The sequence below is a fragment of the Kogia breviceps genome, chromosome 1, assembly GCF_026419965.1.
Source record: "Kogia breviceps isolate mKogBre1 chromosome 1, mKogBre1 haplotype 1, whole genome shotgun sequence".
Classification (NCBI taxonomy): domain Eukaryota; kingdom Metazoa; phylum Chordata; class Mammalia; order Artiodactyla; family Physeteridae; genus Kogia; species Kogia breviceps.
This window is the reverse complement of record NC_081310.1, coordinates 48,978,491-49,006,410: the sequence shown is the minus strand read 5'-3', so window position 1 is coordinate 49,006,410 and position 27,920 is coordinate 48,978,491. Positions and strand designations below refer to the sequence as shown.

The 27,920-nt window shown below is 38.7% G+C and overlaps 2 protein-coding genes across 15 annotated transcripts in view; one reads left to right on the top strand and one right to left on the bottom strand.

Moving 5' to 3' along the window:
* The window catches only part of CENPL (centromere protein L), a 54,677-nt gene that overhangs the window by 14,203 nt on the left and 12,554 nt on the right, over nt 1–27,920 (bottom strand). For 6 of the 8 annotated variants that reach the window (XM_067031347.1, XM_067031374.1, XM_067031361.1 and 3 more), the window contains one exon: nt 2,646–4,248. The gene's annotated coding sequence lies outside the window, so the exon portion shown is untranslated. Of the gene's footprint in view, nt 1–2,645; nt 4,249–4,736; nt 4,896–14,841; nt 14,963–27,920 lie in introns of those variants that run through there. The other 2 variants (XM_067031355.1, XM_059040841.2) reach the window with 2 other exon arrangements.
* Nucleotides 3,305–27,920, top strand: part of DARS2 (aspartyl-tRNA synthetase 2, mitochondrial) — a 29,794-nt gene continuing 5,178 nt past the window's right edge. For 2 of the 7 annotated variants that reach the window (XR_010840187.1, XM_067031278.1), the window contains exons 1-17: nt 3,305–3,482; nt 3,931–4,091; nt 4,752–4,851; nt 5,983–6,049; nt 7,977–8,078; nt 8,464–8,559; nt 9,982–10,105; nt 10,698–10,744; nt 11,606–11,712; nt 12,512–12,581; nt 13,253–13,432; nt 14,866–14,973; nt 16,291–16,353; nt 21,200–21,352; nt 24,145–24,363; nt 24,567–24,677; nt 26,976–27,051. Coding sequence is in view for 5 of the 7 variants with exons in the window: in XM_067031278.1 (XP_066887379.1) it covers nt 3,971–4,091; nt 4,752–4,851; nt 5,983–6,049; nt 7,977–8,078; nt 8,464–8,559; nt 9,982–10,105; nt 10,698–10,744; nt 11,606–11,712; nt 12,512–12,581; nt 13,253–13,432; nt 14,866–14,973; nt 16,291–16,353; nt 21,200–21,352; nt 24,145–24,363; nt 24,567–24,677; nt 26,976–27,051 (1,744 nt within the window). In the remaining 2 variants the exon portion in view is untranslated. Of the gene's footprint in view, nt 3,495–3,930; nt 4,092–4,751; nt 4,852–5,982; nt 6,050–7,976; nt 8,079–8,463; nt 8,560–9,981; nt 10,106–10,697; nt 10,745–11,605; nt 11,713–12,511; nt 12,582–13,252; nt 13,433–14,865; nt 14,974–16,290; nt 16,354–21,199; nt 21,353–24,144; nt 24,364–24,566; nt 24,678–26,975; nt 27,052–27,920 lie in introns of all 7 variants that reach the window. The other 5 variants (XR_010840188.1, XM_067031316.1, XM_067031289.1 and 2 more) reach the window with 4 other exon arrangements.

Genomic DNA, 27,920 nt, shown 5'->3' with positions numbered 1-27,920 from the left:
AAAAAAAAAAAAAAAAAATTTCACAAATGAAGAGCTTTGTTTATTATATTTAAATTTCATCAAGTCAAAATATGACACACTCTATATCTTGCACAAAACTCCATAAATTAAATATATAGTTCTCAAAACTCAGATAATGCCCAGAGAAAGATCATATACCATACAACTTAAATAGCAGCTACTCTAAAGCAGTCTGGCTTTAAATGCGTACAGAACTGTCTATTCAAAATGGAATTTTAATCAGTCCCATCTACATTGAATGTTTCTTTCAAATCTGTTATTTGGAATAACTGCTAACATTTATTGAGTATTCATCATGCGCCAGGTAACTTTCTAAGCCCTTTAACAAATATTGTCTCATTTAATCCTCAAACAACTGTATGAGGTGGGTTATTATATTCCCAGTTGACAGATAGGAAGATAAAGAAATTAAATAACTTGCCAAAGTTATACAGCTAAAAATGTCAGAGCCAGAATTTGAACCGAGACAGTCTAACACCAGAGTGGGTGCTCTTACCTCCTTGCACACTGCCTTTCAATAGGGATCGATTTCAAGGCAAAATAAGCCCTACTAATTTTGACTCCTTAAAAGAGAAATTCTATGAATTCCAAAAGGATTTTAACGTCTATCTAGGTGAGAGAAAGACTACTAGCTCTGAAAGGACTGGTTTTGAGAAAACATTTCCCTTGAGTAATTTAATACTGCAGTAATGTGAAATAGCCCAATCCATGCATTAAAGATTAGAAAATGGTTTATACCTATTTTACTTTCTCACTCCATACTCAATAATGTGTAATTTTGCCCTGCCAGATAATTAAGAGGTTAAAAATATAGCCTGACTTAATATTTTACTGTCCCAATATTCTTCCCTCCAACTGTAAGGAAAGAGGTCCTCTTACTTGCTTTCTAAAGCCAATCCATCAACCAATATTCTAGATCTCCATGTCCCTTCACATTTCCCTTGGGCACCATCTCCCATGTTTATTTCAAACCTCTATCATCTCTAATCTCTACTTCACAGGATACTTTTTTTCCATTGCCAAGCATATTCTTGTATTCCTAACACTAAAAATTTTTTGTTTAAATCCTATTCGTCTCATGCGTTTTGAGACCAATTTCCTGGAAATATGGTATACAACTATTGCCTCCACTTACTAATAAATATTTTATTGGAAATCTTCAGCAACCTCTCTTATGAATCCATCACTATAAATACACGGCACTTTTGAAGATTACCAATAATATTTGTGCGAAAACCATGGCCAAATACTTGGTTCATCAAGTTTGCTCATCTTTACTCCTCTAAACTTTCTGTTACCTTGTTTTTCTCAGACACTCGATTATTTCTCCTTGTTTCTTACGGTTCCTTCTGATTCATTTGCTGATTCCTATCCTTCCTCCAGTCCCAACAGTGAGTGTCTCCCCAGACTCTGAAATCACTCATTCTCCATATGATAACATTCATTCTACATATGACTCCTAAATCTCTATTTTCATACCCTTGCACCTGCATTTCAAATTTCCTGTAAAACATTAAACTTTTGTGTCCTCAAACTCATTAAGTTCAAGGCTAAACATTATTTCACACCAATCTTTCCTTTCCAACTACCCTGTTTCTCAGTAATAATTCCACTCTTTCTTCTCATTTTCCTCCCTGCCCCTTAAAATACTCCTTAGTCATCTTTTACTCTTCCCTCAACTTCACATTTACATCCGAATTAGCATCAAATTCTGACATATTTCTTAAAAGCATACATACTAGCCCTCTCAGATTTGGCCTTCACTTGCATTTTAATTATAGCCACTTATCTTATTCCCAGTCTTAACCCCTTTCCCCAATCCATGACTAGTTTCTCCACAGACACCACTTTTATCTTGTCATTACCTTGCTTAAGATCCCATAACAATTCCCACACATCTTCTAAATAAATAAAGCCAAAACTTCTCTGCCTGGGTTTCAAGGCACCTGATCATATTATCTGATCTTATCCAGGTTCATTTTCTACTACTTCAGTTCTTACCCCAAGATCCATGGACAAAGGGTCTTTCCAAAATCTAAAAGCCCTCCAAGGTTGGATACAAAATGGTGTATGCGTGTGTATTTGGTGGGAGAAAGGGGTGAAGAAAGGTCTAGTTGATGATTCTTTATACGGTTAAGAGCCACTGCCCTAAACCCAAACATGCACCCCTTCCCCTAGGCTGCTCATCACCCTCCTGCTCTTCATGCCTGTCATGTTTGCCTCTGCTCCCGGACTTTTTTATTTAACCTATTAAGACTACTTCTTAATAGGTTAAGCCAATTAAGACTACTTCTCTACACCCATTTGTCTGACTAAATCCAATCTATCCTTCAGGTTTCATCTCCTCAGGAAAAGCTTCCAAGTATCCACAGAGCTAGCTCTCCGGCCAATTCCTCTTGCACTTGCAGTTCAGAACACACAATTACAACTCAGTTGTTTTTCTTGTGCTAAGTCCGTAAGGGACCCTGACTTAAATCACTTTTGTACATTGTCACCTAAAGCCAACGCTAAGCAGGTCGTGTGAAACACATCTGAACCCCCAAGTATTGTAAAGATAACAACCACACAACAGGACAAAACACAAAGTTTACTGCCACGCCCGGACCAATAACAAAGCATCTTACCAATAAAATGCCGTGATGACGCTGTCAACCATTCCCTTCACGAATCATTCTTCAAGTCTGGATCCAAAACTACGTCGAAACTGAAATCCCCTGAAGTAAAACAGCCGCCAAAATGACAGCGAAGAGTAAGTCCGGAGGAACCCCTGGCACTCCCAAATTCCCTCTCGCTCCACCACAGGTGGGTTCACGACGGACGCAAACGGACCCAGTAAGGAGACCTCCGCTCCCGCAGGCGCCAGCCGAGCCCGACAGTTCAAGCCAGGAGGGACATTTCCGCTGACTCAGCCACCCAGCTCCGCGACCCTCGCTCCTGCGGAGTCTGCTTCAGCCCACAGAGGGAAAGGGCAAGAGACAGTGTGTCCCAACTCGCCCCTCTCCACCTGAGCCCTCAGGGGCCAACGCCAGCTCCAAATTCCAGCCGTTGAGAAGCCGCAACTTTGCGTTCAGCCGCCTCCTCAGTTTAAAATCGTTTCCCGACTCGCTCTGCGGCAAGACGCTGGACGCCTCCATGGCGCCGATTCCAAGTCAGTGAAGCAACTACGGTTGCCATTTTAACTGAGGGCACGGGAGCACTCTAACCATTATCGTCTACTTTCCTAATCGCGGGGTGTTAATCTTCCTCGCTTTTCTACCGGTGCTAAGCGGGCCTTCAAATTTCCGCCCGTAGTAAAGATGGCGGCATTCCCTGCGCTCTCACTGGTTGACTCCCTCCACCGTAATCTTGGTTGTCCTTGGGGTGGGTTAAGGAGCGCTTGGCTCCCAGCGGCGATCTGTGTGTGGTTTCGGGCCCCAGAAACATTTTGGATTTGCTTGCTTTCCTCCTTCTGAAGACCCGAGGTCGGCCACCAGGTTTGGGAGATTTGAAACGCGGGGCTGATTTTCCTCCCTGTTTTCCGGTTCTGCCCGCGGGAACCTTCGGGGAAGCGTGGAAGGATGGGAAGGGCGTGCGCCTGCTGACCAGCCCCGTGCTGCCACTGCGTGGCCGCGGTGTCCCGCCTTGGCTACTGTATGGAATCGTACGCTTGTCACTTCAGGCAGAAGCTTTGTTTGTTAATAGAAGTGAAACGGATGCGTTGAGAAGGGACAAAGATTTTAAAAGGTCTTTCCCCTACCCAACTTCCCCAAAGGCCCCAAAGACTTTGCAGGTTTATCTAGTTTGCCGACACGAGCTCTTGAATGTTTAGCGGACAAGGGCTTAAATATACGAGAGTGGGAACTCCTAACATTTTAAGGGATTTGTGTGTATTTCCAAAACTGACTTTTGACCGCCATCCAACACCTGCAGCGTGAGATTCCTGAGCGGCTCGCCATCCTGCGGCTCCAACATGTTCTGTTGGTTAAGTCGGCTGTACAGGGGTTTATCCAGACCCACTAGAAGGACCACACAGCTGATCTGGGGTTCTTTCTCCCGAAGTCTGGTACTGAGTTCACAGAGGAGAATTCCAGGTGAATGTAGTGAAGAGGTTTGTCCTCTGAACAGCCCTTCCTCCTTTTTCCTGCAGCAAAAGTGCTTATTCCATTTTTCCCCTAGTCTCGACTGGATAGCTTTATGTGTAGAAGCACATCATTCACCCTCTTCATTTCTTATAATGTAGTTTTCTCCCTGGAATTTAAAAAGAGCAGAAAAGTAACCACATGAGTAGGCTATTCATTAAGCTAGCTCATGCTGTGAATAAGAAGCCTAAAAAATTCTTTCATACTTGAGAATACTTTCAATAGGGTTTTCAAATGTACGAGTGACTATTTCACTCTAGATTCATACTAAAACCAGTTACTGCACCATCAAATTTATGAAATTCCCAAGATCCTATTTCATTTGGGGAAGAAATGTGCACTATTAAGAACACTGCGTTTTAGGTCAATGCCGATGCTGGGTGATGAAAAAAAATATTTAGATTCTTAACACAAGGCAAAAATTTACACTAATACAGTTATTCACATGGCTTTTGACACATTTGCAGGTAAATTTAATAGTGATTGATTACATTCTTCCACTTTATAAATTTCATCCATGGACATGAAATACCAAAGATGGTATGATTTGAGAGTCTATTCTCAAACAATGTGCAAATGATATATTTTTAATCTTACTTTTTTTCGTTTAAGAACTCAGTAGCTTTGTTGCCCGGACCAACACGTGTGGAGAGTTGCGTTCTTCTCACTTAGGCCAAGAAGTCACCTTGTGTGGATGGATTCAGTACCGAAGGTAGATAAAGGCAGGTGGTTTAAGTATGCATGATGGTGGTTTTCCTAAGGCAGTTTCAAACTGCTGTTAATTTTTAACCAGTCAGAAGAATAAAACCTTTGCAACTCCTGTAGGAGTCTCAGAAGTCATTTAATTTTCAGTTTGGTTTTTGTTTTGAAAGACTCAAATAGTGTCACTCTCAGTAAGTACCAGTAACACCTGTTGAAGGGTATAATAAGAGTTATCCACCAAGGGACAGAAATGTCCCTAGGTTTACTAAGATTGAAGAGTTCCTAGGACCAGTACTTGGGTAAGCTAGTAAAAAAGCATAGTTTTTGCTAAATTTAGGTAGAGAAAAAGCCTAAAAACATGAACAATGATTCCTTAATGTTAGAGGACATATTGTTGTTGTTCATCTCTATATTCCAGAACATAGCTGAATGGAACATTAATTCACAATGAAGAGATCCAAAATACATAGATTGAGTGATTTTCCTAAAGAATATGACCCAAATGGGTGGGTATTTGACCCATACATTTGCTGACTTTTATCTCCTGAAGGAAAATCTGAGGCGGCTTTCTGTACCTCTTCTTGGTACTAAGAACTGTATGAGAAATGTCGGTTGAATGCTAAAATATTGGGATTTGGGGGACCTTTTGATGGCTTATAGAGGTATTAAGTTAGTACTGCACCTCTTTTAGAAAATTTTAGATTACATCTTATTTTTAGGAAAATAAAAGATTTTATATTGCCGTATTTTAAAAAATTACCAATCAGATGTCTCTAATATGCTAAAATATTACCTTTGGATTTTAATATATGGAAAGTTTCCAATTTTAATTCAAATTTCTTATAAAGACTTAAGCCAATAAAATTTTTTAAGTTTTAAAATCTGCCTTTTCATTAATAAGCCATCTGGATAGCATTAGTAAGCTGTACATATAGCTACTAAAAGTTGAAATTGTAAATGAAAAAGTTTTTTCATTAATCTACAAGATAATTACACAAATATAACTATGAATGCATATTATTTATTATAAAAAAGCAACATGTGAAATTGCATGGGTTTTTAATTTGTTTAATTTGTTTTGCCTGCTTAAATTTTGGTCTCAAAGATTTTATCCTAATATTTCACTTTCTTCATTAATCAGGCAAAACATCTTCCTGGTCCTAAGAGATTTCCATGGGCTTGTTCAAGTTATCATTCCTCAGGATGAGGTAATAGACAGTTCCTCCTGTTATCTCCAAGCCTCTTTGATGCTGTGGTTAGAATAAATGAAGCATGGGCTTCCCTGGTGGCGCAGTGGTTGAGAGTCCACCTGCCGATGCAGGGTACACGGGTTCGTGCCCCGGTCCGGGAAGATCCCACATGCTACGGAGCGGCTGGGCCCGTGAGCCATGGCCGCTGAGCCTGCGCGACCGGAGCCTGTGCTCCGCAACGGGAGAGGCCACAGCAGTGAGAGGCCGGCGTACCGCAAAAAAAAAAAAAAAAAAAAATACCAGTGACCCACTAGAATGATGAGTGCAGAATATGAACATATTAGTTACAGAAAAAAATATAAATGGCTATTTTTCTATATGTCCATAGACATATGAAAATATGCCCAACTTCACTTATAGGCAGAGAAATATGAATTAAAGCTACACAGAATTGTTATTTTTTATGCACTGGATTGACAACACACTGTGTTTGGGAAAACAAGTGCTTATACATTCCTGGAGGGAGTATAACTTGGCACTAGCTCTATGGATGGCAATTTGGCAATATCAAAATTATAAATGCATATATCCTTTGAACCATTCATTCCACTTGTAGTCAATGATCTTAAAGTTATCTTACACGTAGACTTACATAGATGCAAAATGACACAAATAGAAGGTTATTCACTGATGAAATAGTTTTAATCGAAAGAACAATCTAGGGCTTCCCCGGTGGCACAGTGGTTGAGAATCCGCCTGCCAATGCAGGGGACACGGGTTCGATCCCTGGTGCGGGAAGATCCCACATGCCACGGAGCAACTAAGCTCATGAGCCACAACTACTGAGCCTGCGTGCCGCAACTACTAAAGCCTGTGTGCCTAGAGCCTGTGCTCCACAATGAGAGAAGCCACTGCAATGAGAAGCCTGCGCACCACAACAAAGAGTAGCCCCCGCTCGCCACAACTAGAGAAAGCCCGTGTGCAACAATGAAGACCCAACACAGCCAAAAATAAATAAATACAATTTTAAAAAAGAAAAAGAAAGAACAATCTAAATGTTCCCCAATAAGAGACTGGTGTAGAAAATAATGTACATCCTTACAGCTATGGAAAAGACTGAAGCTTATTATGTACTAATATGGGGAAAAAATCCAAGGTATATTGTTAGATATAAAAATAGGATACAGAAGAGCATGTAGAGTGATATTATCTATACTAAAAAGGGCATGTGTATGTGTGTGTATGTTATGAACTGTCCCTGGAAGGACACATAATGTTGGGTATCTCTGGGGAGGGGAACTAAGGAGCTGGAGAGAGACTTTTCACTGTAGATCTGTTTATACCCTTTGAATTTGAGCCATGTGAAGGTACTACCTGCTCAAAAAATAATTACCATCAAATTTAGATAAAGTAACTCTCATCATGCTTGCTGAACATCATTGGTTTCTATTTTGGTAATATTTACAAATGTTTGTACACCTGAGAAAAATAAGATTTACTCAGCTTTTAATGTTTGAAGTAAGTAAAGAGCCATGGGTTATCTTTCAGGGATCAGGATGCAGAGATAAGCGTAGCTAACCCAGGAGAACTCCTTCACTTTGGACTCCATTATTGCTCTTGGATTTAACTGCCCCTAAGGCTAACCCTGTAGACAGTTACCTTTAAAGTATGTGGGAACTGTTTGCATTAATCATTCTTCTCTTTATTTTCCTTTAAGGAAAAAAATTTTTCATTCTCAACTAATAGTTTTACTTGCTGTATTATACAGAGTCAAAATGGGGATGCAGTTTACCAAATTCTTTAATAAAGTCATTAGGAGAAGCCCCAGTATTTATTGCAGTTAAGCTATGAGTATTAACATTTTTCTAAGCCATAATCTACAGTTGCTGCAGAGTCCTTTAAGTTCATTTATTTGTTTGAACTATTTCCCCCTCTTATTCTGTAGTCAGCTGCTTCTGTGAAGAAGATTTTATGTGAAGCCCCCATGGAATCTGTGGTGCAAGTGTCTGGGACAGTAATTTCCCGACCTCCAGGACAAGAGAATCCAGTTAGTAATTTAGAAACTGTCTGTTTAAATTTTACCTGTGTACATGTGCACTGTCTGTCAACACATTCAGGCAACAGCAACTGAGTATCTATTAGGTATACAGCACTAAAGCTCTGCAGGTTCTACAAATGAACCTACAGATTTCACTGCAAACATAAACACCTATGTAAATATGCATGTTAAGATATTTGGTAATGAGCTCATCAGCCACAGATATACATAAGAATGTCAAAGTCATACACAGGTATTTATGTTTTAGACTATACACTATAAGCACCCCATGTTTTACATATGTAAATAAATGCTTGTGTTTTATAAATATTCATTGTGTACATGTCCTAATGAGTGATTTTTAAAATAGGTCTTTTCTCTCTCTCTTTTTAAGAAAATGCCAACAGGTGAGATTGAAATCAAAGTTAAAACAGCTAAACTTCTGAATTCCTGCAAGAAGCTGCCCTTTGAAATTAAGGACTTTGTGAAGGTGCTATCCTCTGTTACTAATAAAATAGAGCATCTAGAAAATGTTGATAACCAGTAAAGTGTTTTCAGAGTTTTTTAAAGAAAAAGTTTAACTTCTCCAAAATTAAGCATGTTATTATAGCTATATCATGAATTATTCTGTTAGTTTTACAATTTCCTGTTAGTTTTACAATTTTCTTAAATATCAACAGTTCATTAAGCTGTTGCAGCTCCTGAACACCTAGAATGTTTTTTCAGATAGCTGGAAACAAGGTTGTCTTTAAGACTTAGGTGTTATTTTGTTCCATTTTTTTGGTGCTATGGTTTTACATTTTGAGAGGAAATGTATATTTACCTTAGAAATGGCCACATGGGTAGGAGATCCTGCATGTATTAAGTTTAAGCCTCTAACAGTGATAAAAGGTTTACAAGGCATATAAATATGATTACTGTAATTCAGGATGTTCTTTGAGGAAGCTAGACAGCACTGGATATGTAAGCCCAGCTAATTTTCAGCTTTGTCACAATTGTCTACAGTTGTAGACTTATATATACCTAATTTATAAACTAATCTATAAAGGATTTTTAAATTGCATGGCCACTTAGTCTTACAATTGAGTTCCCAGGACTTAATATTTTAATTAGAAAAAGCAGTATAATTACAGAGTTGACCTTGTTGTGGGGAAAAAAAGGAAATATGCAGTTTTCCACCAGCTCTAAGCTTTTAGAAAGAGAAATGACAGGTAGTTCTTCTATTTCTGTTTCTAGTATCAAAGAAATAAACTATTCCAGGGGAAAGGACTTTTTAAAAAAGGTTGTCAGCACAGGAGGGTTGCAGAGAATTCCAGCCTTGAAAATAAGCAGACCTTATCACTGTGTTCCTACTAGTACAGCTGTAGACATTCATCTGCTGTTCGCTTGCATTTCTTAAACTTGTCATCCCATCCAGGTCATAAAGTCGTGGGTGTTTTTGGCCCTGGTATATATTTTCTAATGATCTTTGAAATCTTTACATTTTTTTTTTTTCAGGATTAAACTCCAGGCTTAAAAATGAATGGGTAGGGAGTTCCCTGGTGGCCTAGTGGCCTAGTGGTTAGGATTCCAGGCTTTCATGGCCATGGCCTGGGTTCAGGCCCTGGTTGGGGCACTGACACCCTGCAAGCCACGTGGTTAAAATGAAAAAAGGCGGAAAAAAAAGAATGAATACATTTTTAGTAAGGTAGGCAAATATCAGTCAGTGAAGTGTGGTTCACTGAAAAATGTAAAATCTATGCTAGTAACAATCCTAGAAGTCATAGGAATTAAGGATGGTGGTGTGTGTGCACAAATGGTAGAAGCTAAAGATAGAGCTAAAGTTCTTGAAAATTCAAAATCTGTATCTAAAGTTAATATCTTTTTAATATTTGAAAAATATTTAAGCATAAAAATCTTTAAATTTGTTTAGAAAACAGAGGCTCTTCGTTTGCGGTATCGCTACTTAGATTTGCGTGGTGTCCAAATGCAGTATAACCTGCGACTGAGGTCCCAGATGGTCATGAAAATGCGGGACTATCTCTGTAATCTACATGGTAAGGGAAGAAACAGTAATTTCCATGTGTTTTATCCTAGAACATAATTTATTAATATAAAACATAATTTAGTTCCCTACTGGGTCAAAATACAACCTTTTAAAGGTGATAGTACCTGTTAATGTTGTCTAAATATTTACCATCACTGTTGAAGGTGGACCAACCCTTTGGTTGTTATCTGTAAGTTTTCTTAATACTTTATCATGCTTGTACATCATTTGTTGGGAGCTCAGAAATGTCATGTGAATGAAACTAGACTCTTCAGTCAGTCCTGGGTTTTTTTCTACTATATTTGTGTTATTTTTGCTACACTAGCAGAACACAAGGAAAACCAGAACAGTTCATTCAATACACAAGAATCTATCAAACAATTATTTCATTACAAAATTATCAACTTTATGAACAGAATAGGATTTTATGAAAATCTTCAGCTTCCCTCTTGGGTTTGTAGAAACCAGAACCAATATGCTTCGTAGTTTATTTCAGTCAAAATTCCTAATTAAAGGGTAGCCTCAGATTTGTTGGACTGTATTGTAGACATCATATTTGGTAAATTTCCATCTATTAAGTTCTGATATTTCTCTCTTTTTAGGGTTTGTGGATATAGAAACACCAACATTATTTAAAAGGACTCCAGGGGTATGTATATTCCTTAAATCAGCCTACTAATAATGTCCTATTAGTTATGAAACTGGACCACTTTGCTTTTATATTCCCTTAGTTCTATTTCTTTTATTTATTTTACTGCCTTAGGATGTTCACACTAACTAGGTATTTTAAGAGCTGAGAAAATTATATGGGTCAGTACTTTAAGTCAGAATCCTTTAATCCTACATCATTTTCTTTCCATTGAGGTTTATAGCTACAAATCAATAATGAATTGGTTCATTAAAAATAAATCCAGGGGCTTCCCTGGTGGCGCAGTGGTTGAGAGTCCGCCTGCCGATGCAGGGGACACGGGTTCGTGCCCCGGTCCGGGAAGATCCCACATGCCGCGGAGCGGCTGGGCCCGTGAGCCATGGCCGCTGAGCCTGCGCGTCCGGAGCCTGTGCTCCGCAACGGGAGAGGCCATGACAGCGAGAGGCCCGTGTACCACAAACAAAATAAATAAATAAATAAATAAATAAATCCATTGTTCATTAAGAACTGACATTTTCAAACACTGATATTTATACAGTCTATGGACTTATAAAATTATAGTTTAAATTTAGAAAAGCAGTTAGGAATTAAATAGGAATTGACGCACAAAATCCTTTTTAGCCAGTAACAGAATTGGGCATTCATTTCAACAAGCATACATTTAATACTCGCTATATACAAATATTTAAAGCCTACTATGTGCAAGCCTTTTAGGGACTAAAGGATGAGCAAGAAATGATCTGTCATTGTGGGAACTTTGCTCTTTAGTTGATTTCATTGATGAACTGAAGTACTGACTTCTACCAGTTCTTGAATTTGCTTTTTAATAATATCTCTGCTCTCCCTCCCTCTCGTTCAAAGGGTGCAAAAGAGTTTGTAATACCATCCAGGGAACCTGGAAAGTTTTATTCTCTCCCTCAGAGTCCTCAGCAGTTTAAGCAGCTTCTGATGGTTGGTGGTTTAGACAGGTGAGCTTTCTTTATGATCGTACTGGTCAGAAAAGGAAAAGAGGGGGAAGAAAGGGGAAAAGGAAACACAAAATTGTCTAATCTCTTAAAAGAAGGTTTGAAAATGTAGGAGTTTGAAAAATACTTGTAAAATACCCTGAAAATGTGTAGTCATCATGTAAAGATTTATTGGGTGACCATTGTGTACAAAGCTCTATGCTAGCAGATGGGGTAGGGGGTTAAAAACAAAAAAGAATAGGTTTTGCTCTCAAGGAGCTAATGAATCTAGTAAGACAAAATAAGATATTAAAATCAACTGTGATGTAAACCAAAAATAAGTATGTTGAGCATTGCAAATTAGTTGTATCAAGAGGTTTGAAATTATATTGTTTTGGGAAATATCATTAAAAACTTTGGGAACTAGGCCTTCTGGGACAGAGCTGCGTTTCAGCAGATGAAGATGAGAGTTGGAATGGCATAGCACAGGAAAGCTCAAGTGTATATATGGAGCAGTGAGTATTTCAATTTGGCTGAAGCAAAAGAGTGTGTATAAAGAAGTATGGACTGCCTTGCATTCAGTCTAATACATGAATATCCAAAGGTGCCATTGTATATTTGTAAGACAATATATTGAGCAGTTAACTTCTCATGGGTCAACTATGTATCTGATTAGATTAGAGCATGATAAAGAATTTTAAAATTTCTTATGCCCTTTTAGTATCATTATTATTTCGTACCCTGCATTGCCAGGAACTTTTGGGGGAAAGTGTGTGTGTGTTTATAGAATCCTGACTCAATTAACACTATTTTCCAATTGTAGATATTTTCAGGTTGCCCGATGTTATCGAGATGAAGGATCAAGACCAGACAGACAGCCCGAATTTACTCAGGTACTAAGTTATATTCACTCATCTCTTACTGATTCAGCCTTGCTAGAGCCAAGAATGTCAAAACCAGGACAGAAATTATATATACTTCTCATTATATTTTATCTATCAGATATTTAATTAAACTAACCTGCAGTTGAGGCATTAGTTATTTAATTTTTGATCCATTTATAAAGAATATGGTCATGGTCATAAACTAAGGAATGACAGATTCCTACAGTGTTTTAATGGTCATGATATGACAAAGTTCTTTAAAAAAAATCTCTTGTGCACTAAAACAGACAATTCTGTATGTTGATATTTAATCTATTTATCTGGTCAATGTCATCAAAGCTATTATGATTTAGTTTCTGTATGATATGGCACAGAAATCAGTAATCAGCACAAAAACCATAAGATTTGGAGTTGGACAGACCTAAGATCAAATGTAATGTAACCGTACATACTCAGGCAAGTCACTTAGCCTCTCTGAGCCTTAAGCCATGAGATAGTTGTGGGAACTAACAGTTTGATGTATGTAAAGCATTAGATGTACAGTAATATTTAACCTGCTTCCCCATGTATTAAGAACAGAATCCAATGGTAATTTGAAACAAGAGAAATAGATAAATATGTATGTATATACTAATATTGTGGCTCTTTAAGTTAGTTTCCATATGTTGCTTTGGTTTCAGATTGACATAGAGATGTCCTTTGTAGAACAGACTGGCATCCAGAGTCTAATTGAGGGTTTGCTCCAGTATTCATGGCCCAGTGACAAAGATCCTGTGGTGGTTCCTTTTCCCTCTATGACTTTTGCTGAGGCGTTGGCCAGCTATGGAACTGATAAACCTGACACTCGCTTTGGGATGAAGGTACTTTTCTTCACTTTTCCAAAATCTGCCCCCGAATAGTCCTGTAGTCTTTTGAACTACTTTGATGTTTACAACCAGTTACACACAGTTATATTTTTTGTTGTTACCTTAGCTTGTTACTTTTGTTGTTACACAGCTACAGCAGGAGAGAATAATAGCATGTTAGCATTACAGTACCTTTTCTCTATCTACTGTGTTCCAAGATTCATTTCCAAGAGCAAGGTTCTTGCTATAACGTTTTTATTACTGACAAGTTATTAGCTACATGGATACGAATGGTAACTTGAAAGGGAAAAAAAAAAAGAAAAAACCTGTTCTTTCCTCTTGAATTTTTCTTAAGCTAAAATGGCACTTGGAAGGCAAATGATTAAGAGTTATTTATTCTTTTTCCCTGGTCTATAAAGAGCTCAAACATATGGAAACGTTTATTCATATTGTTAAGATCTACACATATTTAACTAAGGGTAACAGTAGAACTTACACAGAGCAGTTTTCCTTAGCAGGCCTCTTATTATTTGCTCTTAGACAGCAACAGCCCTTCATCACTTTAATGTTGGTGACATTTCTATATCTCAGTTCTCAGTGCAGATTCCTTAGAAACTGAGTTCTGCTTGGTCCACGAATAGGCAGTACTCAATTCTCAGAATGAAAAAAACATAGCACACGAAAAAGTTCTAACTGCCTATTTACAGCAGCCAGCTTGACTACTCCTTGTTTCTTCTTTTGTAATATGAAATGGTGGTTAAGTCAGACTGCTTAAGTTAAATTCTGGCTCTGCCACTTACTAGCTGTGTTATCTTGGGCAAGTCATTTCTTTCTCTGTGCCTTGGTTTTCTCATCTATTAAATGGGGATAATAAGAGGGCCGACCTCATACTCTTGTTGTGCAGATGAAATGAATTATTACTAATGAATAATTAGTACATTAACACTTGTCATGGTGCCCAGCCCATGGTAAACACTCTATGAATTATGAATGTGCTCTATAAACATTAACAAGATCTACTTTCCTCTTTAAAATATTGTTTGTAAAAGGTTTTGAGAGACTTCCCTGGTGGCGCAGTGGTTGGGAATCCACCTGCCAGTGCAGGGGACACAGGTTCGATCCCTGGTCTGGGAAGATCCCACGTGCCACAGAGCAACTAAGCCTGTGCACCACAGCTACTGAGCCTGCACTCAAGAGCCCGTGAGCCACAACTACTGAGCCAGCGCTCTAAAGCCCATGAGCCACAACAAGAGAAGCCACTGCAATGAGAAGCCCATGCACCACAATGAAGAGTAGCCCCTGCTCGCCACAACTAGAAAAAGCCTGTGTGCAGCGACGAAGAGCCAAATGCGGCCAAAAATAAATAAATAAATAAATAATTTTGAAAACGGTTTTGAGATAAACATTACTTCACGTTTAATTACCTTTTCCTGTTATCCATTTTCCAGATTGTGGATATCAGTGATATGTTTAGAAACACAGAGGTTGGATTTCTTCAAGATGCGCTTAGTAAACCCCAAGGAACCATCAAAGCCATATGTATCCCTGAAGGAGAAGTAAGTGGAGCACAATTCTGTATTTTCTTTAAAATGTATATTTGGGAAGTAAATATGTTCAACATTGGTACATCTAAACTTTAGAAAGAAAAATTCTCTTTAAATAAAAATGCATTTTTTCATGTAAAGTCTAATAGTGTCTCTAAAACTATAAGTAGAAAATGATAAAACTTTATGAATATGAGTTTACACTCTCGAGATCTAGAGCTTTTATTTTTCCTTTTAAATAATGCTGTAAAGTTCTCCTGTACTTCATTTGGGTTTATTTCCACCAGTGATGAGTATAAAATAGTATTCCTATTCTGTCTCCAGCCTCAGTTTGTCCAACAGCTCCCAGCCCCATAAGCCCTTGAGTGTTGATTCTTGATCTTCTGACGCTCTGGGCTCTATTGCATTAATAATGGGAAGAGAAAGGAGGTGGAGCTATGAAAAGCAAAAGGAAAAGAAATGAGGGTAGGAGAGAGACAGAATGGTTAGGTTGGGTTGGGTAAGCATGGACTCTTAAGTAATGGGGCATGTCTGTTTTCTGTAGTTAGTACACCTGCTTTGAAAATAATTTAAGAAGAGTTCTAAAAGTATTTTGAATAAGATTACTATTTTGAAAGGCTATTTAGTTGGATACATAAGCATATTAGTATATTTTAAATGGGGATAAGAATTCAGTCTCATTACTTTTTTTTCCACTTCATATGTTCAGTGGAAAGTAATTTGGTGTCTGTATTCTAGTCCAGACATATTGAATGTGTTTGGGTAAGCTCCATATAACATATATTGCTTGTTATTATTTACCCCAATAAGAGTATGTCCAATTCTTTCCCAAGTAGATTATAAGGACTGCAGGGTCATGAACCATGTTTTCACCTTTTTTATATCTCCCATACCTAATTAAGTGCTCCATGAATATTAGTGATGATGATAGCCATAATGTCTCACTTAGAAACACATTGAGATAATTTAGAAAAGTAAGATATAAACAATTTTAAGAGACTTGAAATAATCAAATTCTGAATCCTCTTATTGATTTTATTGATCCTTCACAATTCAGTTGCAAAGATTCATTTTGACATATTATAGATACACAGTCTTCTGTGGAATACATTCACAGCTATTTCCAATAAGAACTGCATAATTAGAAAAAAATACACCCTGTAACAAGCCTTAACATTTTGTCATTTGACAACAGAAATTAAATCTTTATTGAATCTTATTATTGTGATGGAAAAACACAAAATATATTTGTTTCCCATTTCATTTCATAAACATGTTTGTGAAGCTAAGTGTCATATTGATGAGTTTACTTTGATTTTCTTTCATCAGAAATACTTAAAAAGGAAAGACATTGAGTCCATTAGAAAATTTTCAGCTGACCATTTTAATCAGGTAAGGAGCAGGTTTTTTCCTTTCTTTTAGGGATTCTATATTTTTAACTGTTAATTGTTTGAGCTCTTATGCTATCATTAGTTTTGAGGGGCTTATTATTTCAGATCATTCTACTTTTCTTCTTTTTATTTTTAAAGTTAATCTTACCCCTGGGTATAACTCCAAAACTTCAACTTAGTTGAATTCACCATTAATCAGAATGTGAAAGTTCAACCATAGCCTTTTAAAATAAACAGTGGTACTTTATTGCAGTTGGGAAAATTAAATAGAGGCCCATGTGCCCAAGGTTTAAATGAAAGCATGGCAGGTATGAAAGAAAGCCAGTATTCATTGTTCTTCCCATACCCTTTTTAGAATTAGGAATATACCTTTCCTTTGACAGATACACTTTGTGTTCTTGGCTTGGTGAACAGTAGCACTAAAATACGCAGGAGGAGCAGGGAATGGGCATTCTTACACTGTCACTGGAAGTATAAATTACCTTAGCCATTTTGGAATTACTAACTTTAAAAATAGTCATATTTTAAAATATGAGTCAATAATTTTCTATACTTTAAAGAAAGGATCTTAAATATGAGGACACTTATGCACAGTATCATTTACAGGAATAAAATGAAACCATATGGGAGTGATTAAATAAATTAAGGTAGAATTAAAGGAATAAATATTAAAGTTCCTTTTAAAAATTTTGTCTCTTAACTAAAAGTTGGTAATGTAGGAAAAGTGTTCAGGTTATAATGATTTGTAGGAAAAGGAGAATACAGAACTATATATTCACTGATCATAACCATGTATAAACACTGTATTTGTGGATTGAAAATGGACTACTCAGACAGTCTCTTCAGCAAGTGGTGTTGGGAAAGCTGGACAGCCACATGTAAATCAATGAAGTTAGAACACACCCTCACACCATATACAAAAATTAATTCAAAATGGCTTAAAGATTTAAAATATAAGACATGGGGCTTCCCTGGTGGTGCAGTGGTTGAGAGTCCGCCTGCCGATGCAGGGGACACGGGTTTGTGCCCCGGTCCGGGAAGATCCCACATGCTGCGGCTTAGGCCCATGAGCCATGGCCGCTGAGCCTGCGCGTCTGGAGCCTGTGCTCCACAACGGGAGAAGCCACAACAGTTAGAGGCCCGCGTACCAAAAAAATAAAATAAAATAAAATATAAGACATGACACCATATAACTCCTAGAAGAGAACATAGGCAAAACGTTCTCTGACATAAATCGTAGTAATACTTTGTTAGATCAGTCTTGCAAGGCAAAAGAAATAAAAGCAAAAATAAACAAATGGGACCTAATCAAACTTATAAGCTTTTGCACAGCAAAGGAAACCATAAACAAAACAAACAGACAATCTACAGACTAGGAGAAAATATTTGCAAATGATGTGACCAACAAGGGCTTTATTTCCAAAATTACAAACAGCTCATACAACTCAATATCAAAAAACCAAACAACCCAGTCAAAAAATGGGCCGAAGACCTAAATAGACATTTCTCCAAGGAAGACACACAGATGGCCAATAGGCACATGAAAAGATGTTCAGCATCATTAATTATTAGAGAGATGCAAACCAAAACTACAATGCCATCATCAAAAAGTCTACAAATGATAAATGCTGGAGAGGGTGTGGAGAAAAGGGAACCCTCCTACACTGTTGGTGGGACTGTAAATTGATGCAGCCACTATGGAGAACAGTATGGAGGTTCCTTAAAAAACTAAAAATAAAGTTACCATATGATACAGCAATCACACTCCTGGCATATATCCAGAAAAGAGCAAACCTCTAGTTTGAAAAGATACATGCACCCCAGTGTTCATAGCAGCACTATTTACAATAATCAAGATATGGAAGCAACCTAAGTATCCATCAACAGATGAATGGATAAAGATGTAGGGTGTGTGTGTGTACACACACACCATGGAATATTACTCAGCCATAAAAGAACAACAAAATAATGCCATTTGCAGCAACATGGGTGGAGCTAGAGATTATCATACTAATGAAGTAAGTCAGAGAAAGACAAATATCACTTATATGTGGAATCTAATAATACAAATGAACTTATTTACCAAAAAATAGACTCACAGGCATAGAAAACAAACATGGTTACCAAAGGGGAAGTGGGGGAGGGATAAATCAGGAGTTTGGCATTAACAAATGAACACTACCATGTATAAAATAGATAAGCAACAGTGATTTACTGTATAGCCCAGGGAACTATAGTCAGTATCTTGTAATAACCTATAACAGAAAAGAATCAAAAAATAAATATATATGAATAACCGAATCACTTTGCTGTACACCTGAAACTAACACAATATTGTAAATCAACTATACTTCAACTTTTTTTAAAAAAGAGAGGGAAAAAAAAAGAAAATGGACTACCCACCTCTACCACCACACATCACAAGTCTCATACATCAAGTTCAAAGGGATTTTTCAAGAAAAAAAATAAGGATAATGGTTTCCAAAATGGGTCAAGGCAAAATAAGAAAAGCCAGGGGTATTAAAAGCTTTTCATAAAGTTAAATGAATTTAAAGGTCTACACTTCTCATTTTTTGCTATAGAAATGTGTTTTCTTTTATGAAATGATGGTAATAGTAGATATTTGGGGGGTTTGTTTTATGCCTTTGATAAAATTCAAAATTGTCAACCCTATATCTCCCAATTTTCTTTGTTTTTATTTTACTAGTGTTTGAAAACTGTATTTAGGAACCACAGGAACACGAAATAAGCCCAAGAGTTAACTTTGGCAGCCTTTAGTTGATGGGACTATTATTACATTTCCTTCTTCTTCTCTTTCTTCTCCTCTTTTCTTTTTTACTTTCCTAATTTCCTGAATTTTTATATTTTTTAAATGTATTAATATGTTTTAACTTGATTTGGTGAATTGTTTCTAATGTTTATTTTTAGCAATATGCTGCATGTACATGGTTTAAAAAAAAACAAATAGTAAAGAAGGATTAATAGTCCAATACAATAAGTGTTTACTCTAGGCCCACGGGCCTCAGTAGTTGTGGCTCGCGGGCTCTAGAGCACAGGCTTAGTAGTTGTGGCTTGCGGGCTCAGTAGTTGTGGCTCACAGGCTCTAGAGCGCAGGCTCAGTAGTTGTGGTGTACAGGCTTAGTTGCTGTGAGGCATGTGGGATCTTCCTGGACCAGGGCTCAAACCTATGTCCCCTGAATGAGCAGGCAGATTCTTAACCACTGTGCCACCAGGGAAGCCCCTACTTATCCATTTTAAACCTTGCATCGTACCTCATGCAATAAGAGGTAAGGCTCACATACACAGGCCTTACCTAGTTACTCTGTATCTCTTCACAGCTGTCTTTCTGGACATTTTCTTCATTCCTCTTCTGAGTTGAAGCTACTCACTTCCTGGATCCCAGATCTTCCTCTTTCTTACTAGTGCTGGATTATATCCTCAAGTAACTTCCTAAGATAGCATGTGAAAGAGAAACTTTCTGATCCTTATATGTCTAAAAATGTCCTTGTGTTCAAAACCTCACACTTGATTGATAATTTGGCTTGGTATAAAATTCTGAATTGGTAGTCATATCCCTTTAGAACAGTGCTGTCTGGTAGACCTTCTGCAATGATGGAACTGTTTCATATCTGCATTGTCCACTATGGTAGCCACCAGCCAGTGTGGCTATTGAATGCTTGATATGTGGCAAATATATACCTGAGGAACTGAATTTTTTATTTTATTTCATTTTACTTTAAATTTAAATAGCTGCATGTGACAATGAGCCTTAGCTCATTGGAGGCATTGCTTTATTTTTTTATACCTACTGTTACTGATAAGAAGTCTGATGTTTGTATGAATTTATTCTTTTATAGTAAACCTAATTTTTTTTTCCCTTTGGAAGCTTTCAGCCTCCTGATTCCTGATGCTCTGAAATTTCACAGTCTGTATAACTTTGAGTCATTTTTCATTCAGTGTGTTGCACACTTGAAGGGCCCTTTGAATATGAAGGTTCATGTCTTTCATCTGTGGAAAATTTGTCTTTTTTATTCTTTCTGGGAGATTTCTTCAACTCTTCTGTTGAATTTTTTTTTAAGCAATCATATTTTTATTTCCCACTAGCTCTTTCTTGCTTCTTTTCATTGCATTTTATTCTGGTCTTATTGATAAAATACCTTTTTTAATATCTTGGAGGATTCAAGTTTTTTGGTCCCTAAATTATCTCTTTTCTCTAGGGTCATTTTTTTTCTGTTTATCTGGGTCTTTTTTTTTTCTTTTTTTTTAATGCTGTAGCTTCTTCACTGTGTAGTGATGTGATTGTTAATTGTGCACATTTAAGAATATGAGCCATTTAAAAAACTGTTTAAAGGGGCTTTTGTAAATGGTTAGGTTTAGAAATGGTTAGGTTTTATAAATGGTTAGGTTTTGTAAATGGTTAGGTTTAGTTTTGGGTGAACAACAAGACAGTTGGCTATCACCCCAGGGCTCTTCTTAAGAGCCCTGCACCTCTAGGATTTTGCAGGGGAAGACCAGTTCCTTCCTGTGCTGAAGCTGCTCCATTGTTCTCTAGGCCAGAGCTTCATGCATCTTGCTTCTTTGGTCATTCCTATTCCACTCGCCTGCAACCTGCCAAAAATTTTCAGAAATCTCTTCGCTCTGATATCCCTTCCCACCCTTCATTCCTTTGTTTTTTTGATGAGATTAATTTTTAGATTCCTTTAGTATTGTTTTGAAGGGCTTCAGGGAGGGAATAGAGATAATCTCATGTAGGTTCATTTTCTTTTGGAAACAAGAAATCTTTGTACTCCAGGAAAAATAAATCAACCCCGCTTTTTGAAAAATGTATGTCTTTTTCTTTGTCACAGGAAGTCTTACCTATATTCTTGAAAAACAATAACAACTGGAATTCTCCAGTTGCTAAGTTCATAATGGAGGAGCAAGGCTTGGGACTAGTCAGACTGTTGGAGACCCAAGAGAAGGATGTGGTCCTGCTAACTGCCGGAGAGCATAAGAAAGCAGTAAGCAACATTACCTCTGGGCATCGGTGCTGTTGATGCTGAATGATGCCTCTCTTCTCCTGTGTGTATAGTACATATTTGAAATTGACTGTTAATTTCATAAATTGGAGCTGCTCTGCATGAGTTTTTATGACTTTTGGCACTGTAATAAAATGCACTGTATTAAAACTAGAGTTTTGGGCTTCCCTGGTGGCACAGTGGTTGAGAGTCTGCCTGCTGATGCAGGGGACACAGGTTCGTGCCCCGGTCTGGGAAGATCCCACATGCCACGGAGCAGCTAGGCCCATGAGCCATGGCCGCTGAGCCTGTGCTCCACAACGGGAGAGGCCACAACAGTGAGAGGCCCGCATATAACAACAACAAAAAAAAAAAAAAAAAAAAAAAAAAAATTGAGTTTTTTTTCATTAGCTAACAGCCTACATTGGCATTGCTCACAGCGATTAGATCTGGCTCTAGGAAAGCCACTTAGATAGAGAGCTATTGGTATTCATTGTACAACTGTGAAAAAATATTTTCATTTTTGGGGCTTCCCTGGTGGCGCAGTGGTTGAGAATCCTCCTGCCGATGCAGGGGACACGGGTTCGTGCCCCGGTCTGGGAAGATCCCACATGCCGCAGAGCGGCTGGGCCCGTGAGCCATGGCCGCTGAGCCTGTGCGTCCGGAGCCTGCGCTCCGCAATGGGAGAGGCCACAACAGTGAGAGGCCCACGTACCACACACACAAAAAATAATAATAATATTTTCATTTTTGAAGTTTTACAGAATAAGAAAAGTTGGTTGTCCCAAACTTTTGTACATAATGCATTCCTGAAAATGTGAAGGGACAGATCAGACTGCTGGAGGGCTGCTGGGCTGGCAGACACCCCTGGCCCTACTTGGTTGAGGCAGTACCATTTTTCCTCAGGAGCAGCAGCTGGGAGGTGGTGCAGGCTGCCATGCACTGGCTAAATCACCATTCTTCAGGAGACGTATGGAACAATGGATTTAACTTTAGAGATCATTATAAAATATACAAAGTGTGGTATAAAACTCAAACATGAATATTGAAAATATACTGTAAAGATCAAACATGATAAAAATTCATCCTTGGGAATTCCCTGGCCGTCCAGTGGTTAGGACTCGGCACTTTCACTGCCAGGGCCCGGGTTCAGTTCCTGGTTGGGGAACTAAGATCCCGCAAGCCATGGGGTGCAACCAAAAATAAATAAATAAATAAAAACTCATCCTTACCCTATAGTATAATATGATATCCTTATAGTGTCTGATTAGTACTTTATCAAGTTCATTCTTCTAATTTATATTTGCACTGTGCTTATTTATCATTATATCTTCCAAAGGAAAAGTTTCAGAGTTCAGCTACAAAGCTAAATATAATCCACTGTCCTTACCTTTCCCTGCAATAGTAGAGTGAAGGAAGCTATGTAATTACAACTTTTCTTGATATTACAGCCGCCTTTTTTTTTTTTGGCCACACCACGCAGCTTGTGGGATTTTAGTTCCCCGACCAGGCATCAAACCTGGGCCCTCAGAAGCGAAGCATGGAGTCCTAACCACTGGACTGCCAGGGAATTCCCTACAGTCTTTTTTTTTTTAAATTAATTCATTTATCAACATTAGTTTTTAATACCAGCCATGAGCCAGTACTGTTAAATTTGCTGGGGGATGCACCAGTTAATTACATATTTTATTGTCAATGCATTTCTTAAAAAAGAATTTGGGATTTTGTATTTAAAAACCTGCTGCAAATTCATTTGGCTATTAAACTTTCCCCTGGCATGAACTAAAACTGCTCCTGTTCTCTTCCCAGAAAGGCATCACTCTAATTCCTATTGGGACTTCCTTGAGAGAATGCTAGGAAGCAGATTTATGAGGAATAACATTAGCATTCTGAATATGTCACAGTGAAGGTGCCCTTTGTGGATATCTAAGTGTCAGATAGAATAGGCTACAGAGTGACACCCTGTGCATGTCTCCAGCCATGTCTCCTGTTCTGACTAATTGCCCTTTCTCAGGGATGCCCTGCCTGTCATCGTTAGCACTTATCACAGTTAGCACTCTCTGTTTGCCCACAACTGTTTCAAGTACTTGGTGTATATTAACTAACTTAATCCTCATGCCAACTCTATTGAGAGAAGTACTGATACTGTTACCATTTTAAAAGATAAGAAAACTGAGGCACAGAGGTTGAGAATTTGTTCACACTCACACAGCTAGGAGGTAGAGGAGAGGAGCCAGGTTTCTAACCCACAAAGTCCAGTTCCAGAAGTCACATTCTTAATGTAACCTCTAATCCATACTGTCTGTCTAATAACAGCCAACATTATTGAACATTAACTGTGTTCCAAGCTCTCATCAGTTCCTCACCAGAACCCTTCAGGAACAGTAAGGAAATAATTATAATAGCTGGTTCGTATTACAGAGCTTATCTGACTTGATCTTCACAACAGTCTTTGGAGTAGATATTTCTATCTCTATTTTACTATGGAAAAAGGTGCAGAGAAGTTAGTCAGTAGCCAAAGTGAGATACAGACCCAGGTTAATCAAGCTCTGATACCTGTGTTCTCAGTCACTGTGTTGGCAGATACTCACCGAGTCGGCTGAGTCTGACGATTCTCAATCATGTCGCAGTCAGATCATCCTCAGATCTTTCTCTCCTGAGAGGCTGAGAGCATCTCATCTGTAAATTGGCTAATCCTTTCTCAGAGAAAGGCCTGGCTTTAGAATCCATGTTGTGTCATTTTCTGCCTACTCTGTCACAGCAGTTAGCTTAACATTTGTATCTTCTGTTTGCAGTGCTCTTTGTTGGGAAAATTACGACTGGAGTGTGCTGACCTTCTAGAAGCAAGAGGAGTGGTGCTTCGTGACCCAGCTCTGTTCTCTTTCCTTTGGGTTGTGGATTTCCCCCTCTTCTTTCCCAAGGAGGGAAATCCCGAAGAGCTGGAGACAGCTCATCACCCATTTACTGCTCCTCACCCCAGTGACATCCACCTCCTTTACACTGAGCCCCAAAAGGTAACATATCTATACTTCCAAATTAAAAGGAAATACGGAAACAAGGCAAAGAACTTCAGGTTTCATAGTCTGACCCAGTTCTGGAAGCCCCAGAAGAAATTGCTGGGTTTGAGCCATTGTTTTTAAGTAGCTACAGGGTCTTCAATGTACAGAACAGAAAACCAGAGATTTTCTCTAACATAAAGGCTCTTTGAATCTTCTAGGTCCGTAGCCAACACTATGACTTGGTTTTAAATGGCAGTGAGATAGGAGGTGGTTCTATCCGAATTCATGATGCAGAGCTACAGCATTACATCCTGGCAACAGTACTAAAGGTAACATCATCTTCTAACTTAAAAAACTGTTAATATTTGTCTGTTTTGTTAAAATTTGTTATGAATGGAGGATTCACTAAATATAGAATAGTATCAGCTTATTTCTCTACCTTTAGTGTTAGACTTTGAAAAATAAATAATAATATGTATTTTTTAGTGACTACTATATGCCAGGCACTAGGTACCTATACACATGGACACATTTAATCCTCACAGTTACTTTTTTTTAAAATTTATTTTTGGCTGCATTGGGTCTTCGTTTCTGCGCGTGGGCTTTCTCTAGTTGTGGTGAGCAGGGGCTACTTTTCGCTGCCGTGCACGGACTTCTCATTGCGGTGGCTTCTCATTGCAGAGCATGGGCTCTAGGCACGTGGGCTTCAGTAGTTGTGGCATGTGGGCTCAGTAGTTGTGGCTCGGGGCTCTAGAGCACAGGCTCAGTAGTTGTGGTTCGCGAGCTCTAGACACAGGCTCAGTAGTTGTGGTGCACGGGCTTAGTTGCTCCGCAGCATGTGGGATCTTCCCAGACCAGGGCTCAAACCCATGTCCCCTGCATTGGCAGGTGGATTCTTAACCACTGCGCCACCAGGGAAGTCCCTCACAGTTACTTTTTAAATTAAGACCTTTATTCTACTCATTTTAAAGATAAGAAACTGAGGCAGATGAATTAATTTGCCCAAAGTCACACAGCACAGAAGCAAGCAGAGCCAGGATTCGAATCCAGGCAGGTTGGTTCTTGAACCCAAGCTCCTAAACTCCTAACCACTGCACTGCTCAAAAAAGGATGCAGTCTGAAATGACTGAAAATGTTGATAATGCTAGAGAAAGAGAGAAAGGTTTGAAAGGATTTTATGTCACTTAGTATTTGAGGTGGGGGTAGATTTTAATGACAGAGAGTGGGTTAATCAGAATTTTCAAAAGAGTCTCTATAGATGCAAGCCTAAGAATCTGCAGTTTGTTGATGATTCTTTAGGAGGCTAAGATAGATTTTAGGAAGGCAAATGCCCAGGAATCTGATCCTAAAAGATCATTTTGTGGGATTAACTAACAGGGGTGAGGTGGGATAGAGGAACTTTATTTCTTTTTTTAAATATATAAATTTATTTATTTTATTTATTTATTTTTGGCTGTGTTGGGTCTTCATTGCTGTTCATGGGCTTCTCATTGCAGTGGCTTCTCTTGTTGCGGAGCACGACTCTAGGTGCGCAGGCTTCAGAGGCTCAGTAGTTGTGGCTTATGGGCTCAGTATTTGTGACTCGCGGGCTCTAGAGCGCAGGCTCAGTAGTTGTGGCACACGGGCTTAGTTGCTCCGTGGCATGTGGGATCTTCCCAGACCAGGGCTCGAACACGTGTCCCCTGCATTGGCAGGCAGATTCTCAACCACTGCGCCACCAGGGAAGCCCCCCAGGCAGATTCTTAACCACTGCACCACCAGATAAGTCCCAGGAACTTTATTTCTAAGAATAGGATTGGAGAACTCAACACCAAACTCCCCCTTTAGCTTTAAAAACATTGCAAACTCCCTTAACTTTTCTCCCCTTAAGCCAAAGCCCCTAATGTTTCCCAGCCTATTTTTTTCATTCCTTTCAAGCTTCTCAAAATGTCAGTGAGAATACATTGCTTCCACTTCTTCCCTACCCACCAGTGTTTCTCAGCCCTTCTGCACATTAGAACAGAATCACCCAGAAAGCATTAAAAAAAAAAAAAAAAAAAAAAAAAAAACACTCACTGCTCCTTACCAGACCAATTAAATAAAAAGCTCTAGACGTGAGGCTTGGGCATTTGTTCCTTAAAAGCTTGCCACTTGATTGTGATCTGTAGACTGGTTAGGGAACCATTTCAGACACATTTTCAACATTTCTACAGGCATTGCCTCACAAAAGTAACTTGCACGGTCACCAAATCCAGCAGTCTGTTGTTGGCCCACAAGCCATCCTACCTTCTGGCAGCATCTGCATTGCTGTCCTTCTAATAACGTTCTCTCCTCTTGGGCCCTCTGACAGATCCTGACAGATCTGGTTCCTTCTTTCACCCTACCTTTCTGAGGCCACATCTCCATGTCCTTAATTGGTCTTACCCAGTCTGCAATACCAGCATAATAATAGCTGCATTTACTGAGCCCCAGGCATTTCCCTGAATGTTGTAGTATCTGTGACTTGTCATATTCTCTTGCTAAACTGTAAACCTCTTAAGGTACTTTTTAAACTCAACTTTTAATTTCCCTTTAGCAACTAATTGTATTGTATGGCACCTAGTGGACCCTCAGTGTGTATTTAAATTGAATTATCTTTTGAATTTCAGGAAGATGTGAAATTGCTCTCCCATCTGCTCCAGGCTTTAGACTATGGGGCGCCCCCTCATGGAGGAATTGCCATAGGTAAACAATCTGTTCTTTTACAAGCTAAATTTCATTCTGTAGCTCTAAGTGTCAAATTTGGACGCTCAGCTTATGGGGAAGAGGGTGGGGTTAGGGAGAGTGGAGGAGTAAAGAGGGTAGGGGGTGAGCCCAAGGGTTCTAAAGAATTTAATTTGGTGTTTTTCATTTTGATGACTTTTTTTTTTGGCCACACCATGTGACTTGTAGGATCTTAGTTCCCCAACCAGGGATTGAACCCAGGCCCTCAGCTGTGAAAGAACCGAGTCCTAACCACTGGACCACCAGGGAATTCCCTGATGATATACTTTAAAAATATATTTAACCATTTATAAAGGTAAAACTTAACTGATAATTTGCATTTGAAAGATTTTTTAATAGAATGAAACTACAGAGTCTTAAGTCAATTTTGCTCAAATCTCTGGAGGCTCACAGACAAATTCATGAGTGTGAAAAGTACTGCTCCACAGTATTAAGCCTGTGCGAAAGTAGGAATATGCCAGTGCCTTTCTTTTTTTAAAAAAAAATTAACTTTTGGGCTTCCCTGGTGGCGCAGTGGTTGAGAATCCGCCTGCTGATGCAGGAGACACGGGTTCGTGCCCTGGTCCGGGAAGATCCCACATGCCGCGGAGCAACTAAGCCCGTGAGCCATGGCCACTAGGCCTGCGCGTCCGGAGCCTGTGCTCTGCAACGGGAGAGGCCACAACAGTGAGAGGCCCGCATACCGCAAAAAAAAATAAATAAATAAAAATTAAAAAATAAAATTAACTTTTATTAGAGTATAGTTGCTTTACAATGTTGTGTTTGTTTCTGCTATACAGCAAAGTGAATCAGCTATATATATACATATATCTCCTCTTTTTTGGATTTCC